A 14,416-nucleotide genomic window follows, 5' to 3' on the forward strand; every position below is an offset into this window, starting at 1 on the left:
TTCTGAGCTTATTAACCACCAGAGAATTGTTATATTAAAATGGTCAATTTCTTGTCTTGGAACCTTAAGTCACATGTTGGGCGCCCTCAAACAAAGCTGCGTGTGATTTGTCCTAATTGGGGCTCAGTTTCAAAGATACTTTGTAAGTCATTGGACGACAATACGCTGTACAGAGAATACATAGAGTAAAGGAGTAAAAGATACTATAAGGAATTAGTAATCTTGAAAAAATAGAATAACCACAACGGATTTGCTGTTGTTACATTGAAATGCACAGATACTCAATGGAAAAATTGAGAAGTTTTTTTAAATAAGGATTTCCCGAAGCCATCATCTGAATTCATACCGTAAATGTTTTGTTGGATGCTGGGAGAGGGGGCGAAACAAGAAAGTCCTCGGCTTGAGTCAGTCTCTTTACGGTACAGCCAGATTTGCATTGCACACTCAGACTTCAATACTGCCACTTCCTCAAACAAGGTTTAATAACAGTAACTGCAGTGATAACAGAACAGCACAACTGACACGCCAGTCTGCCCTATGCATCATCATACACACAAGCGGTATCTCTTCAATGCTACTAAATATTATAGCCAAAACAAGGGACTATGTGCCCAAGGGTAGGTAACCATTTGCCCGACGTCAGGGGGGCAAATGATCTCCTCCCCCCAGGGTACATAGTCTTTTGTTTGGACTATAATATTTTAATTACATGCCTCTCTTACATAGTTTTCACTCAATATATGTTTGGGTTTATTTGCTAATGACAATGTGAATCATATGCTTTTTTCCATGTTAGACGAAAATCCGTTAAAAATAGAACGATTTTCATCGTCGAATGGTGCATTGATATCTCTAAATCACTGTTATGCGGTTTATCCATTTTTGAAGAATAATTTTCTAGAAACTTGATTTTCTGTGTAAAACACGTAATTTTAACATTTTTTATCCCAAAGATTTCAGGTTGAAAATAGTTCCGGTTCACTTCCGGTCATATGATGACTATGCGGCCCGCGACGTCATCGTCGAGTTACCATTGAATCCAGTGGAGCGCGCATCATTCCATACTACGAGGCATGTAACAAAGATGTATATGGCTTTGTTGATGTGTGCTCTGTGAATTTGCTGTTCTCGACAAAATTTGTGTGCGCAGTCTCACAAAAACAAAAGAAAGCCAATGAATAATGAAGTCAACGACTGATATATCTTGGTTTAGTGTGCGGCATAACGACAAAGCAATGTTCACAATATGTGTACAAACTGATGTAATTATTTCCGTATGTCGAAAACTTTTCCTCTAGCGATTTTATTCGATAATTTGGTAGTGCACAAAAAGTCTCGAACAAAGGCAGAGTAAAGTAAACCTCATGACTACCTGCAAAGTGTAAATTTAAAGCATGTGAACATATGAGTTACTGTAACTTCACCCTTACCGTTCTTGTTTATCATATTCAAAAAATGAAATAAAAATTTAAAATGTAACTTAGAAATGTTTACGAATATCTTGCAAAATGCTTGTGTTTTGACTGCTGCTTTTTATGACACAAAAACTACCTCTCAGACATGTCTGTACCAAGTCACCAACAGTTGGCTCACAGACGATATACTTTGATATGCATGTACATATGAATTTGTTTTGCGATGCAGTCTAACAAGGCCACTGTAATGGTCACTTATATTTTTGTTGCGGCCATCACTCGGCTATGCCAATGTTCATTTCTCTCATTTTTTTTATAACAGCAATCTGTGACATGCATATGCACGTGAGTTTTACTCACAATACTATCCAAATAGTTCCCAGACAGGCCATACTCACATATAGGTCAATGATGGTAGAAATACAAACAATCACATACATATTCACTCTTATTTGTTTTGAGATATGATCCAATTTGCTGAAATGTCGTGAAAAGTATCAGTATACGAAATCGGACAGGAAAGCAGCATATTAAAACCTAGAATACAAGTAACTGGATAAAGTTGTAGGTTGCATAGAAAGAGACAATTATTAGCACAGAACATTATATAAAGAAACTTTCATCGACAAATTATCAGTACACAGCATTTAAGTGAATCATTTAGTTCTAAAACGCAATACATAAACAAGATTTATCTTTCTAAAGGCTGGTACGATTTATTGTTGTGTCTCTAACCTGGAAATATTTGTCACAAATATACAGTTGTCAAGTCATCACCTACCTACGCGTGGCATCGTTTGCAAAATATTGCTGGCTATCGCACAATTTAGCTAACAGCAAAGAAGTATATGTGTCACGTGTACAGCAGTGAGGGAAAGAAAAACACGAGGCATGCAAGTAAGTTTTACAGTAAAAATGCACACATGTATACTTGAACCATTCACTGGTACAACGGAATGGCATTTGACTGGCTCGAACATACAGTGCAGCCCCTGCCCCCCCTCCCAAATGTCATCAACATATGTACATAGGACATCACTAATATTTTTGCCGAGTAGAGCGTTAAAATGTAAACGACAATTGAACAACCAATTTGTGAACGAGTAAAATATGTCCAAAAAAGGCCAAAATAAATCAGTAATCAGACGTGTTTCTCCCTTTATGGGCAACCTAACTCGGGCCTGAGGACACATACGATACTGCACGGGTATGAGGGCGCTTTCGCCTAAAGGAATGTGTAGTGATACAAATCTATGTTTTACGATAACAATCTAAAATAACTTATGAAGAGCACATGAGTTAATGAAATTTATAAATAACCTGCCAAACTTCTACGTTGTCCGCCCCACTGAATAGTAAGCTTAACCCTTTGAGCGCCAACGTCAATTTTCTCCCTTTTACAAAATATACCCTAGTCAAGTTTTCTCAAATTTTTGCCAAAGTTTTGATAAAAAACTGTAGCCAATGAAATATGGTGTCAATTTGGTCCAAAATTATCAACAAATTTCAGAAAAATTCATAAAAATTGGCAAAATGTGGCAGTAAAGTTTTGGTGGGAAAACTTACAGCACTCAAAGGGTTAAGTTTGCGTACAGTAACAGATCACATATTAGTAGAACTGGACGAGAACAGTCGAATTGATCACCTCACGAAAACACTGGGTAAGCAACGGACGTTATTCCTATATACTTGAAGATATTTTATCCATAGGTTTCACAAACAAGCAAAACATAAAACATCATGGATTGTTTATCCCGTCACTGATCAATGAATGGCCTGGATTTTACATGACATATCGACACGAAGTTTTTCAATACTTCTGGTATATGCAGAGCCCGTTCATACATTACAAACAAGGGCGTATATTATAGAAATAACGGAGGACGCGCTGACCATTAACGTTTATTTGTGGGCAAGGGCGAGAGGAAAGCCAAAAATTAACGGGCGAGGCTTGCCGAGCCCACTAATTTGGCTTTCCTCGAGCCCGCGCCCACAAGTAAACGTTAATGGTCAGAGCGGAGTCTGTTATTTCCATTATATTATCAGCGAACCCAAGAAAACCGTCAAAATTTCCGAAATTTCAGGAGCGAACGACAACTGGGCCCCAGAAACTGAGCATTACGCGACGCACTGTCACGCGCGCTGAAAAAAATTGGCAAATCCGGAGATGTTTTCAGAAAAAATATCTCAACTTGACCTACAAGTGCTCCATTTTATTTTGTGATTGATTATGATTTATGTTTGAGCTGTAAAGTCACGATACTTTGAGTTGTTAATCTTATTATTCATATTCACGGGCATGTAAACAAACCATTACTGAGTATTTGTGGTCAGTCACGTGGTTCAGCTCGACCAATTAAAATGCGACGGCCAGGGCATGGTAATATAATTCGATATATTAAAATTTGATTTCGTTCTAACGCTGTAGTCTCAACTACTTATAACAAAACACAAATATATCTCCATGTACGAACTAAGAGAGTATACAACCGCAAAACATCATTTCTAATATTAGAATAACTCATTTGTTGATTAGGCCATGTAAAGAAAATTCTGTGTTTGCCGTCCTTGGATTTTTGAAAAAACATATTAGCCAGCCAGGGATAAAACAAACACAGACAAAAAACACAAGTGTATTAACATAAGCTCAATTTATAGTTGGTTTCTTTTGGATAAATAATATTTTTGTCTATAATAGTGTTAACATTGTGTTTGTTTTCTTAATTTTCTCTAAAAACCTACCAGCACGCAGACGGCAAACAAAGAATTTTATTTAAAGCGCCTTATTTTCGGCCACCTGTTTTTCTTGCACGGGAAAAGAAGTTCTCTGCATTTTCCGAACATCCCATCTCGTGCATGAGCTCTCGCAACAAAGCGAACGAAACATGTGTCCCGCTGTTCTTCTGTTTGTCTGCTCCTGTGGATGTATTCATTATTACGTTATGAATGCGCATCTATTATTGATAAATGTGTAAACATAAATGTATATTCTGATATTATGATCGACAATTAAAATCACATCCTAAAACACGGCTGTTTACTTTATTGTGGAACAACTCAAATGTTGTCACAATCTACTAACGAACTGCGAGTCACACTACCACTAGTAAATAGCCCTATTAACCTTATTTATGTCCTACATTGTGAGCAGGAACACAAGCGTCTACATAATCCTTCGGTGTCACACATGACTAACGCGATTGTGTTGATGTACATTGTGCCATTCAGACAAGGTTAATGGATGGGATACCGTCATATAGAGGGCATTGGGATGTTGTCCCAACTCCCTGATTGAGTCAGGTCATCGTTGACCTATATATTTGGCATACAATCCTGTCTACTGTGTGGTATGCAAATTAATGATACTGCCCACGCACTGCGACTACCTGTACTTTGCCATCACTGCTGACGTGGGATTTTGATAGGTCATATCTACGGTATTGCCGCGCTTCAACTCCTGAAGAATACCATCTTTAACTACTGGCTTGACTCTGAAGCAGCTCGAATGACAGCAATAACGCCGGTGGGTACTGGAAATAATTGAGTTTTTAAACGTTTTTTTGTGTGTTCTGTTTTTTGTTGTTGAATACATATCAATGTCCGTAATACTGTAGATGCCGATTTGGAACACAATGATGTCACTGTGCTTCTAGACTGTCGACAATCTCTCAAACCTATGTGGTTGTATATGTGCAGTGAAAATGGTGAATTTTTGCCAAACAATTAATGCAAAGTGTAACACTCGCTCATGTAAGACAAAGCAGCTGCCGACAGTCTGGCTAACCTCCTACCTTGCTATGAAATTTCGTGAAGGTCTATCCCGTCACACATACATGATTGGTTCTGAATGCACCAGCATACAAAGGCACATATTACATCGGATTTGGTAAGTCGAAAACTGAGATTAATCTCGTCATTTACTCATCTGTTCAGTGTGTATAATTACAAAATATAACTGGCAAGTGTATGCTGCGGAGGAGGAAAACTTTGCAGCACGTAAACGATTCGTTCTTGCTAATAATTTGGTGACCCTATTTCAGGATGCTATTGTAGTCAATCTACAAATAAGGTTTACATTTCAATTGCTGTATTCATTTTACCGGGATGGGAAGGTTACAGAAATTTACGGAACGGACTTTCGTTACCAGACAGAGAACCAAGTTTTAGTGGCAGCTTTTGTGATGGTTGAATTGCTTTGTTTTCTGATTCTTACTCTTTTATTGCAGTGTGTTTATGGGACATGGAATATTCTGGGCTATGAATCGCAAACGACCTAAAATAACAAGGACGGTATTGAATTAGCGGGAATATCGCTTATGTTTCAAAGACAGGTTTCACAGAAACGTGAATATCAATCAATCGCAGATGATTAAGTGCAAAACTAATGCAGCTTCATTGCTACACTTCAGCATACATGAAATGTAAAATTACATTTGCTTGTCTGTAGTGTCCCCCTTACTCTGAAGGCAAAGTACGACTAAACAAATATGGTGGTTTTCATTACATAATTTATTGATCAGAACAAAATTTTTTAGATATGCTATATATGAACATCCATTTGGCGGACTGCTTACGATTTTTCCGATGCAAAAATTGCTACACCTGTACTTTTATCTATGTTTGATTATTGATATTAATGTACTTGAGTAAGGTGGCTTGAAGTGCATATGTGTACAACAAATATTATGGTGGTATTACACCAAGAGCTTTAAAATGAAACCCCACAAGTGGTAGATCAGAAAAATAATTGGAAAAGTCTGAGAGTCCAAATATCTGTCATTGAAGCGCGTTTTACCTTAAGGGGTAAAATAATGAAAACAGATTTTGTTATTTGTCCTCTGACCCTGCCTTCCTCCCCACCATCTATTTATGAAGGCTGAAAATACACACACAATAAGACACCTTAAACATGGCTAATTTATGTACCACACACATTTAGACATGACGTGTTTATTCTTGGCAGGGCATCGAACCAATGATCATCGGTACCTCAATGTTCAACGGCACATATTCCGAAAATTGTTATTGGTCGGTCATAAAGTTATGAATGCTTGCAAAGATAGGTAAGTAACTGATCTAAGCGCCATTTGTGTCGGCCGTATCTAGGATAAGAGTACCGTATGAAGGGACAGTAGCGGTGATTTATAGAACTCGCAGTTTTCACAGCTCCATTGGCTTCGGTTCGCAGTGACCAAGGTTTTGTTTCAAACCCCATGTTTCGACTTTACGAGAAACAGCGACACGCAGACAGGCTCATCATCAATCAGACACCATGACATTAAGACATGGAAGAAGCTGTGTTTTGGACATGTCGTCTGTGGACATGTCTATAGTTCTTTTACTGGTTCCACGTTGCAGTTCGCGCTAGGGTATACACAGCGGACATTACTCGTAGAACTTTTTATATTGTTGCAATGAACTGCCTCGATGAATCTCTTCTGAGTAAGATCTCAGAAGTACTTACCTAGACAGATCGAGGCCGAGTATCCCCAAGACAAGAATAACTAGAGAAACACAAATTTAAAAAAATCACAGAGAAAACGTAAAATTTGCTGCAACATTTTATGTATTTTAAATATTTTTAAACTCATTCTTTATCCTAAATCATTTCTAAATGCCCGGACTAACTTCAATTCGTCCACACAGCGTGTTTGAAAGCTGATGTTATTGCTTACAGCTGCATTTCAGTCTAGGCTACAGTACTTCATTCGTAAACAATAATTAAGCAATAAACCACACCGAGCGACGGTATACCACGAGACTTCGATAAGCTCACGACATATATGGATGAGCGATAGCGCGAGTGTATATATGTCGTGAACTTGTCAAAACTGTGTGGTAAACCCGTTGCTCGGGAAGTTTATTGCTATTATATAATACAAGTATATTTAAATTCTGGTGTGCTACCTTAAAAGGGAATTTGTCTCTAGATAAGAGGTAGCGAGTGTTACAACTGTGCTGTATCAGTCGGGAATATAGCACAGTTTTTTTCACATCCCGACCAATCAGATCACATTATTTGCGCCATCAATCTACTGGAATGCTATAATACTCCATATTAAATGCAGTTCAAAGAGTTTGCGGGGCCAATATATTGTGAATCAACATACCGGAAGGTGAGCAAGAAAATGTGCGTGTTCTGTAGATCACAAAACAACGAAATTTTATCAAAAATTACTATTTGCCGTACAAGAGTTACAGTACATGAAAGATCATTTTTACACGACAACTTACTATACAATGATACTCAGAAATGTATGTGACATATTCTCATTTATGGAAATTTCTATTTAAACTATTGAGATTTCTTCCATATTATTAAGGCTCAATAAAAGTTTGTGTTTCCGGCAAACCGACCTAACGTACTTGAAGCCACCAGCCGAAATTTTTACTCTTTGTCAAACATTTTGCCTGTATCCTGCCAAATGTTGCGGTAACATCTTTGCACCTTCAAGTATACAAATTGACCGGCAGATGCAATAGGTAATATTACATACCGAATGACGTAATGCGATCTCAAATAATCGCTGTAGTTACGAAAACAGGTAAAGATCTGAAGTTTGTAGACTGTAGCAAACTATTTGCAAAAGTTCATGCTACGAAAGTAAACAAAAATCTGTCTTGACAAACACCATCTAAATACTTATTGTTACTCAGAGGGCCATCGAATGATATAATAGAAAGGGTTTAACATACATACATACATACATATATAGATAGATAGATAGATAGATAGATAGATAGATAGATAGATAGATAGATAGATAGATAGATAGAGATAGATAGATAGATAGACAGACAGACAGATAGAGAGAGATAGATAGATAGATAGATAGATAGATAGATAGATAGATAGATAGATAGATACATACATACATACATACATACATACATACATACATACATACATACATACATACATACATACATACATACACACACATACATACATACATACATACATACATACATACATACATACATACAGACATACAGACATACAGACATACATACACAGACATACAGACATACAGACATACATACATACATACATACATACTTACATACATACATACTTACATACATACATACATACATACATACATACTCTAATGACTTTGTCACTGTATACATGACAATTTCAAAGTTATTATATTCTGCTTCTTTTCTTTGTGTTACGTCATTGACTACAGAATAGGGAAGAGTCAGGACATCTATGACATTCCAAAAGTAATCCTGTGGTCGGCTCCACGATGTGTGTCCACGGCATTTGAAAGGTCGATAAGGGAACTTGAGGGCATCAAAGTATACCATGAATTGTACACCAGTGCTGCTTACCTGGGCGAGGAACGGTTCTATCCCCGCTACAATGAGAAAACCGTGCCAAACAGTAAGTTCAGCGACGTCAGGTTGCAGCTAGAGTCGACCGTAATAGGATATAAGGGCATTTTTGCCAAGGAACACGCCTACGCTGTGCCAGAAACCAGGAGAAAAGATGCTCTCCCCGATGGATACCGCCACACCTTCCTAATACGCATGCCCAGAAAGAGTGTCACCTCCCTGTGCAGGGCGACTCCCAAAACCGATGATCCCGGATGGCCAACTGTTTACGATGGGGAGATTGGTATCTGCGAATTGTTCGAGCTATTCAAATTTATTGGAGACTCAACAGGCGAAACCCCTTTGGTAATTGATGCTGATGACCTGTTGAACGACCCCGCTACTATGATGAAGAAGTACTGTGATTGTGTCGGATTTGAATTTAAGGAAAGCATGCTGCACTGGGAAGCTGGTCCCGTGGATGATTGGGACTATGAAGGAGATTGGTATGGCACAGTTATAAATAGTACAGGTTTATCAAAGCCGAGTCAAAGAGAAGAAGCAGAACCTGATGTGTCCACTTTACCACAACATGTCCAAGATTTAATCCAGCAAGCCGAACCATGCTACCAAGCGATGTATAAACTGCGAATGAAGCCATAAACTCATACAACTGTGGGGCGCCCTCGTGGAAGGGAAAGCGTATAAACTATGTCCTCGCACCAAATCGGCATCTTATAATAAAATCTTCAAAATCCGTTGATGCAGCATTTGCTCATGATGTTCTAGTTATCTGTGTTATTTTTTCTTTTGACTTTAGTGAAATTTAAAATTCCATAGAAAATTTTTCTAGTTATCTGTGTTATTTTTTCTTTTGACTTTAGTGTAATTTAAGATATTCTAGTTATCTGTGTTATTTTTTCTTTTGACTTTAGTGAAATTTAAAATTCCATAGAAAATTATTCTACCGAAATACTAGGGTCTAATTTGAAATGCCTGAAAATTGTAAATTTCAATTATTTATTCAAGGGCTACCAATGTTGCATTTGAAAATATGCCGCGCCCTAGTTCTATACGACGATGTGATATTGAAAAATATTGTATTTTGCGCAACGTAAAATACAACAATTCTCTGCAGTTGACTGATTAGCTACTAGGAAGAAGTTGAATTGCCTGCGCTAATCATTTTCAACTGTGAGGTGTCTTGCAAAAGGCAGCAAAAGTTGACATAGTCAAATTATGATGGTATTATAACGCCGCAGTGTGCTCTGAGAATAAACAAACGGAAACCTCTTAATTATCATACACCACAGTATCACACCAAACTGATTTGAAGTTTCATTACAACAAAACAAGGGACCGGTTATAAAAGAGTTTAAAAATTAAAAGAAAACCGAAAATTAGTCAGGTGAGTGTGGCGTGTAATGACTGAGCAGCTGCGGTTGGTTTGACTGTACGCACACAGAGTAACAACTGACCATGTGTAATTTTTTTTTATTTATTTATTTATTTGAATCAGGCTCTAGGCCCATAGAAAAATACCATAAAATAGAGAAAAATAACAGATACACACAAAAATCGTCTATACAAAAAAAAACAACTTCAGTATAAAATAGTTCTCCAGTGCCTGCACTGTAGTGAGTCAATATATGTACAAGCATAAACAGTCTTAATATAAGAATTCTGAGATCTCTTAATTCTGTTCATAAAGTTAAAAATGTTTTTACGCAGTAACTCGCCAAAAGACAAAACATCATAGACAACAAACATGGTACTAATACTACAACGTCTTGACAGATTAAAAAGTCGTCTGAAACAATTATTATACGCCACTCGAATTTTCGTTAGAGAGCGCTTTGTAAAGGTGGACCAAAGCTGGCAGCAGTATAAATTTGAGCAAAATGATTTAAAAATCTGGAAGTTTGCTTACTCCCAATGTTTTAAGTATTGTTGGCTTCGCCACGCCCTCATTGCGAGAATGGTTGTAGTAGATATTTTCTAAATATTAAAAACTATGTTTAATTCCTTTATTCTCCCTTTCATTTTTGTACAAAGAATGCAAGTAGTATTTATCTGCTGATTTTTCATAGTGACCAATACAATGATACAGCTAATCACGGTTCCTCCACAAGGAGGACCGTGAGCCAATCCATTGTCTTTTTCAATGAACTTGGCAACACCATAGGGTATCGCCTGATTTTAGATTTAAAATACCAGAAAAAATTCAGACAAATTTCTGTTGATTTTTAGCCTTTCATTATTTCTACAGCTTGTGTTAAGATCTCTTAATATGTTGATTTTTTATACTTTCGATCGTAATAACAGTGGCAAGAAAATAACGATTTTCCCTTTACTGTAAATAAGTATCGAAAGTCGAATATTAATTTCGGTCAAATAATTAAATAATAAATTAAATAATTAAATATTGATCATTAACTATCATGAAAGTTTGGCCGCATTCCGCCAACCGCTTATTCCTCCAGTTTGACGTAAAAAGCTACAGTGAGACAGTGCCTGTACGTACAGGTAACGGTGGATCCTCAACAAGATCTCATACACCCGACCTGACAAACTCGAATCACAAATACACGATAGGAGATTGACAGATCTGGCATAGACAACACTTTAGACACGCAATATGCTGGACACTTTAAACTTCTGTGTGTACTGTAGACATAACATAGCGATATTTGTGTTATTCTGTATACAGCCTCTATAAACGTTCAATACTTTTACATGTACAATAAGAGCGAGGACCATATTGGAAATAAATTTTGTGCAAACCTCGGCAAGTAATTTTCAGTTGTGTTTCTTTACTGTAATAGTGTTGTTGTGTTTGGTGTAATTTTATCTAGTTTTTGTATTTATTTAATATCCTGTATTTTAACGTTTTCCTGAATACTTAACGAATAAAATCAAATCAAATCAGCGGAAAAGAATCTCATTCAACACTTGCATAAAATGTAAAGAAGATTAATATAAATATTTAAAAAATTACGGATGCCGATTTCTGCCAGCTGATGTCGTCTATGTAGCGAACCGATACGTTAATCAAGGCTCGCTTCCGTCAACATTTGATTTAGTTTTCTCTTGGATAACCCTAACTGCCGACATGTAAACTTACGAGTCGTTAACATGTCAAAGAAAACTTGGGAAAACGAGACCCCAGAACCACAGAGCGCCTGAGTTCGCCCCCTCCAAATATCCGGTGATGAGGTCGAAACTTAATAATCATTCGAGGTCAAGTTAAGGTAGTACGCGCTATGAAAAGTGAAAAACTTATTTTTTGATCAAACTTTCTTCATGAAACTTTCGCCCGTTTTCTCTTACCTAATAAATAATAAAATCCAGGGGTCATCGTACAAATTTTATTACTAAAGAAAAAAATGGCCTAACATTTACCGATATTTGAAATTCAAAATGGCCATCATCCCTTTGTTAAGTACATAGGGAATATTTCATTTTCATGCTTAATACTAAGACGGCGAAAATATTTCTTACTCCAAGAGCTTTAAAGTGAACCCCCACAAGTGGTAGATCAGCAAATAATTGTAAAAATTTGAGAAACCAATTATCTGTCCCCAATGCGAATTCAAACTTTATAAATGCGAAAGTGCTTACGGCTGGCTCGGCTCATTAGGTACTACTGTCCGGCCCCGAGCGAAATTCTGTCGAATTTCTCTAAATTTAATCTTTACTTATAAAAGTTTCTCCATAAGTTGTAGTGTTCATCGCAACTTCAAATCTGCTTCAATTTAATTTTGGTCCCTTATCAGCGACTGGAAAATTACGACATGAACATCGCTTTAATTGATCGAGGCTTGCTTTCATCTATTGTAGAGTCTTCTACGTGTACCACAGTCGCTTTTGGTCAAGTACTTGGCTAATACCACTGTAATCTAGAAATGTAAAGGAACTTTAGCGGCCTTCGACGTGTACCTAAGCCACAAGCGACTGCGACCCTTAAGATGACAAATGAGATAACCTAAGGGGTGACCCATGTGATTTCGGTGGGGCGGGGGCTGGATGATTTTTGAATAAAAACGTACCCAACGTAATATAGTCAGCCGATTCAAAAGCCAAGTGCCCACGTGCCGCGAGCCCAAGAACCGCCTGCCGGCGCGCCAAATTTCATGGGCCACGATTAACATTCTGCAGCTGCATAGAAATAGATTCGTGTTCACTTCAACTTACCTTTAGCTCCTTATATCACCATGGTAATACACAGAGTGAAAATAAGCTTGGCCAAAAGTTACGAACTGATGTCCCCTTACCAGCGACGGAATAACGTATATTACTCGGACAGCAGGTATGCCAATTACCCAGCTAATTCGTTGGCAATATTGAGACTTCAATCGGTAATTACCTAGCCCCTCGTTTTTATATCAAATGAAATTAGTTAGAGCTTCTGATGTCACACGCTTGATAGAGGGGGCGGGGTCGGGCAACATGTGTTTACACATCAACTAATAAGCAAGAATATACTGAAAACAAAAGTTCATATCAGGTACGATTACATTTTGCAAGAATTTCAATTTTGTCTAATGCTATTGAATCTGTTTTAATCGGCATCAAATCGTATAGGCCTAGATCATAAAAAACCTTTATTTTAGTTGATGAAGAAAGACGTGAAATGATACTTCCGCATCACGACAGCTATAATGAGTACCTGACCGTAAACGTGCATAGACTATTTAGGCCAGTGAATGTTCAGACTAGAACGTCTGATAAGAAATTCCAACGATGAAAAGGTCAACTGTGTGCCGTCAGCTGAGGTGAAACCGGGTCAAATGATAATCAAGATATGGTTGCTAATCATCAACATGTGGCTGAAACTGTCTCTAGCTTAAACTGCATGCAGAACGCGTCACGTGACTCTTTAATTAGGCTTACCCAACGTACATCTGTGAACTTTGGCCAGTGCAACAGCAAAGCCCTACGACCTTCCAAAGCGGCCATTTGCAAAGGACACAGCGTAAACATGATGGCGACATTATGGTTTAGGCACTTCTTATCTGGCTGTGTCGATGACACGGCTTTTGACCACTGACAATGTTACAATACAATGAAGACTGGACAATATTGCTTCATAGCCATCTTCGAGGACATCCATCGAGAAGGCAATGTCTAAAAACTAGCATTGATGTTCTAAAAGTAAGTTCAAGTAAGGTAACGTAAGGCCTTAGAGGTTAAGGACATGAGTGCTGGTTAGCTGCCATAGACTGCCCAAACGACCGATCGAGTACCAGGAGCTCTACACCCAAGGTAAGATGGAAAACCGCAATACTTACACACACCTGACCCTTCAACTGATCGTCTGCTCCTACAACACACCTGACCTTTCAACTGGTCGTCTGTTCCCATAAATAATCAGATTTACACTTTCGTTTAATGTTAGGGATCGAAATGTTAGTATCTTCTCATAATTCACGCTGATGAATAATTCCTCGCAACATTTATATGCCGCCCCTATGCAGTCAAATGTGATCGTTTATTCGCTATTTGTAAAGCGACGACTCGCATGCTGTCTTCTTTCATGTCAACGTGATGCAGTCTTTCCTTCTTCCGTCCGCAGCGTTGTTAGTTTTCTTCAATTCAAATTGGTTCTGATGTCTCTCCATGACCACATATTCCAGTCTTAATCATTGGCTACTGTCACTGTGCGATAGTTGGCACGAACA

General features: G+C 37.8%; 2 protein-coding genes across 3 annotated transcripts in view; one reads left to right on the plus strand and one right to left on the minus strand.

Moving 5' to 3' along the window:
- Positions 1–14,416, minus strand: part of LOC139119221 (carbohydrate sulfotransferase 11-like) — a 233,798-nt gene that overhangs the window by 194,928 nt on the left and 24,454 nt on the right. The gene's annotated exons all lie outside the window — the stretch shown is intronic.
- On the plus strand, positions 4,638–11,667 carry LOC139119157 (uncharacterized). 2 transcript variants are annotated; one of them, XM_070682830.1, is made up of 3 exons: positions 4,638–4,938; positions 6,379–6,478; positions 8,609–11,667. In XM_070682830.1, the coding sequence occupies exons 2-3, from the start codon at positions 6,459–6,461 to the stop codon at positions 9,396–9,398; spliced, it is 810 nt and encodes a 269-aa protein (XP_070538931.1). In that variant the 5' UTR covers positions 4,638–4,938; positions 6,379–6,458; the 3' UTR covers positions 9,399–11,667. The 2 variants fall into 2 exon arrangements, with proteins under 2 accessions (XP_070538931.1, XP_070538923.1); XM_070682822.1 differs by lacking the exon at positions 4,638–4,938 and having other exon boundaries at positions 6,216–6,478; positions 8,609–9,527.

The sequence above is a fragment of the Ptychodera flava genome, chromosome 2, assembly GCF_041260155.1.
Source record: "Ptychodera flava strain L36383 chromosome 2, AS_Pfla_20210202, whole genome shotgun sequence".
NCBI lineage: Eukaryota > Metazoa > Hemichordata > Enteropneusta > Ptychoderidae > Ptychodera > Ptychodera flava.

Bases quoted from the DNA above. Each gene is read 5' to 3' on its own strand.
- LOC139119157 (XM_070682822.1), top strand. From the start codon at position 6,336: ATGTACCACACACATTTAGACATGACGTGTTTATTCTTGGCAGGGCAT. The intron at 6,479-8,608 runs GTAAGTAACTGA...CATTGACTACAG, and splicing joins ATGAATGCTTGCAAAGATAG to AATAGGGAAGAGTCAGGACA.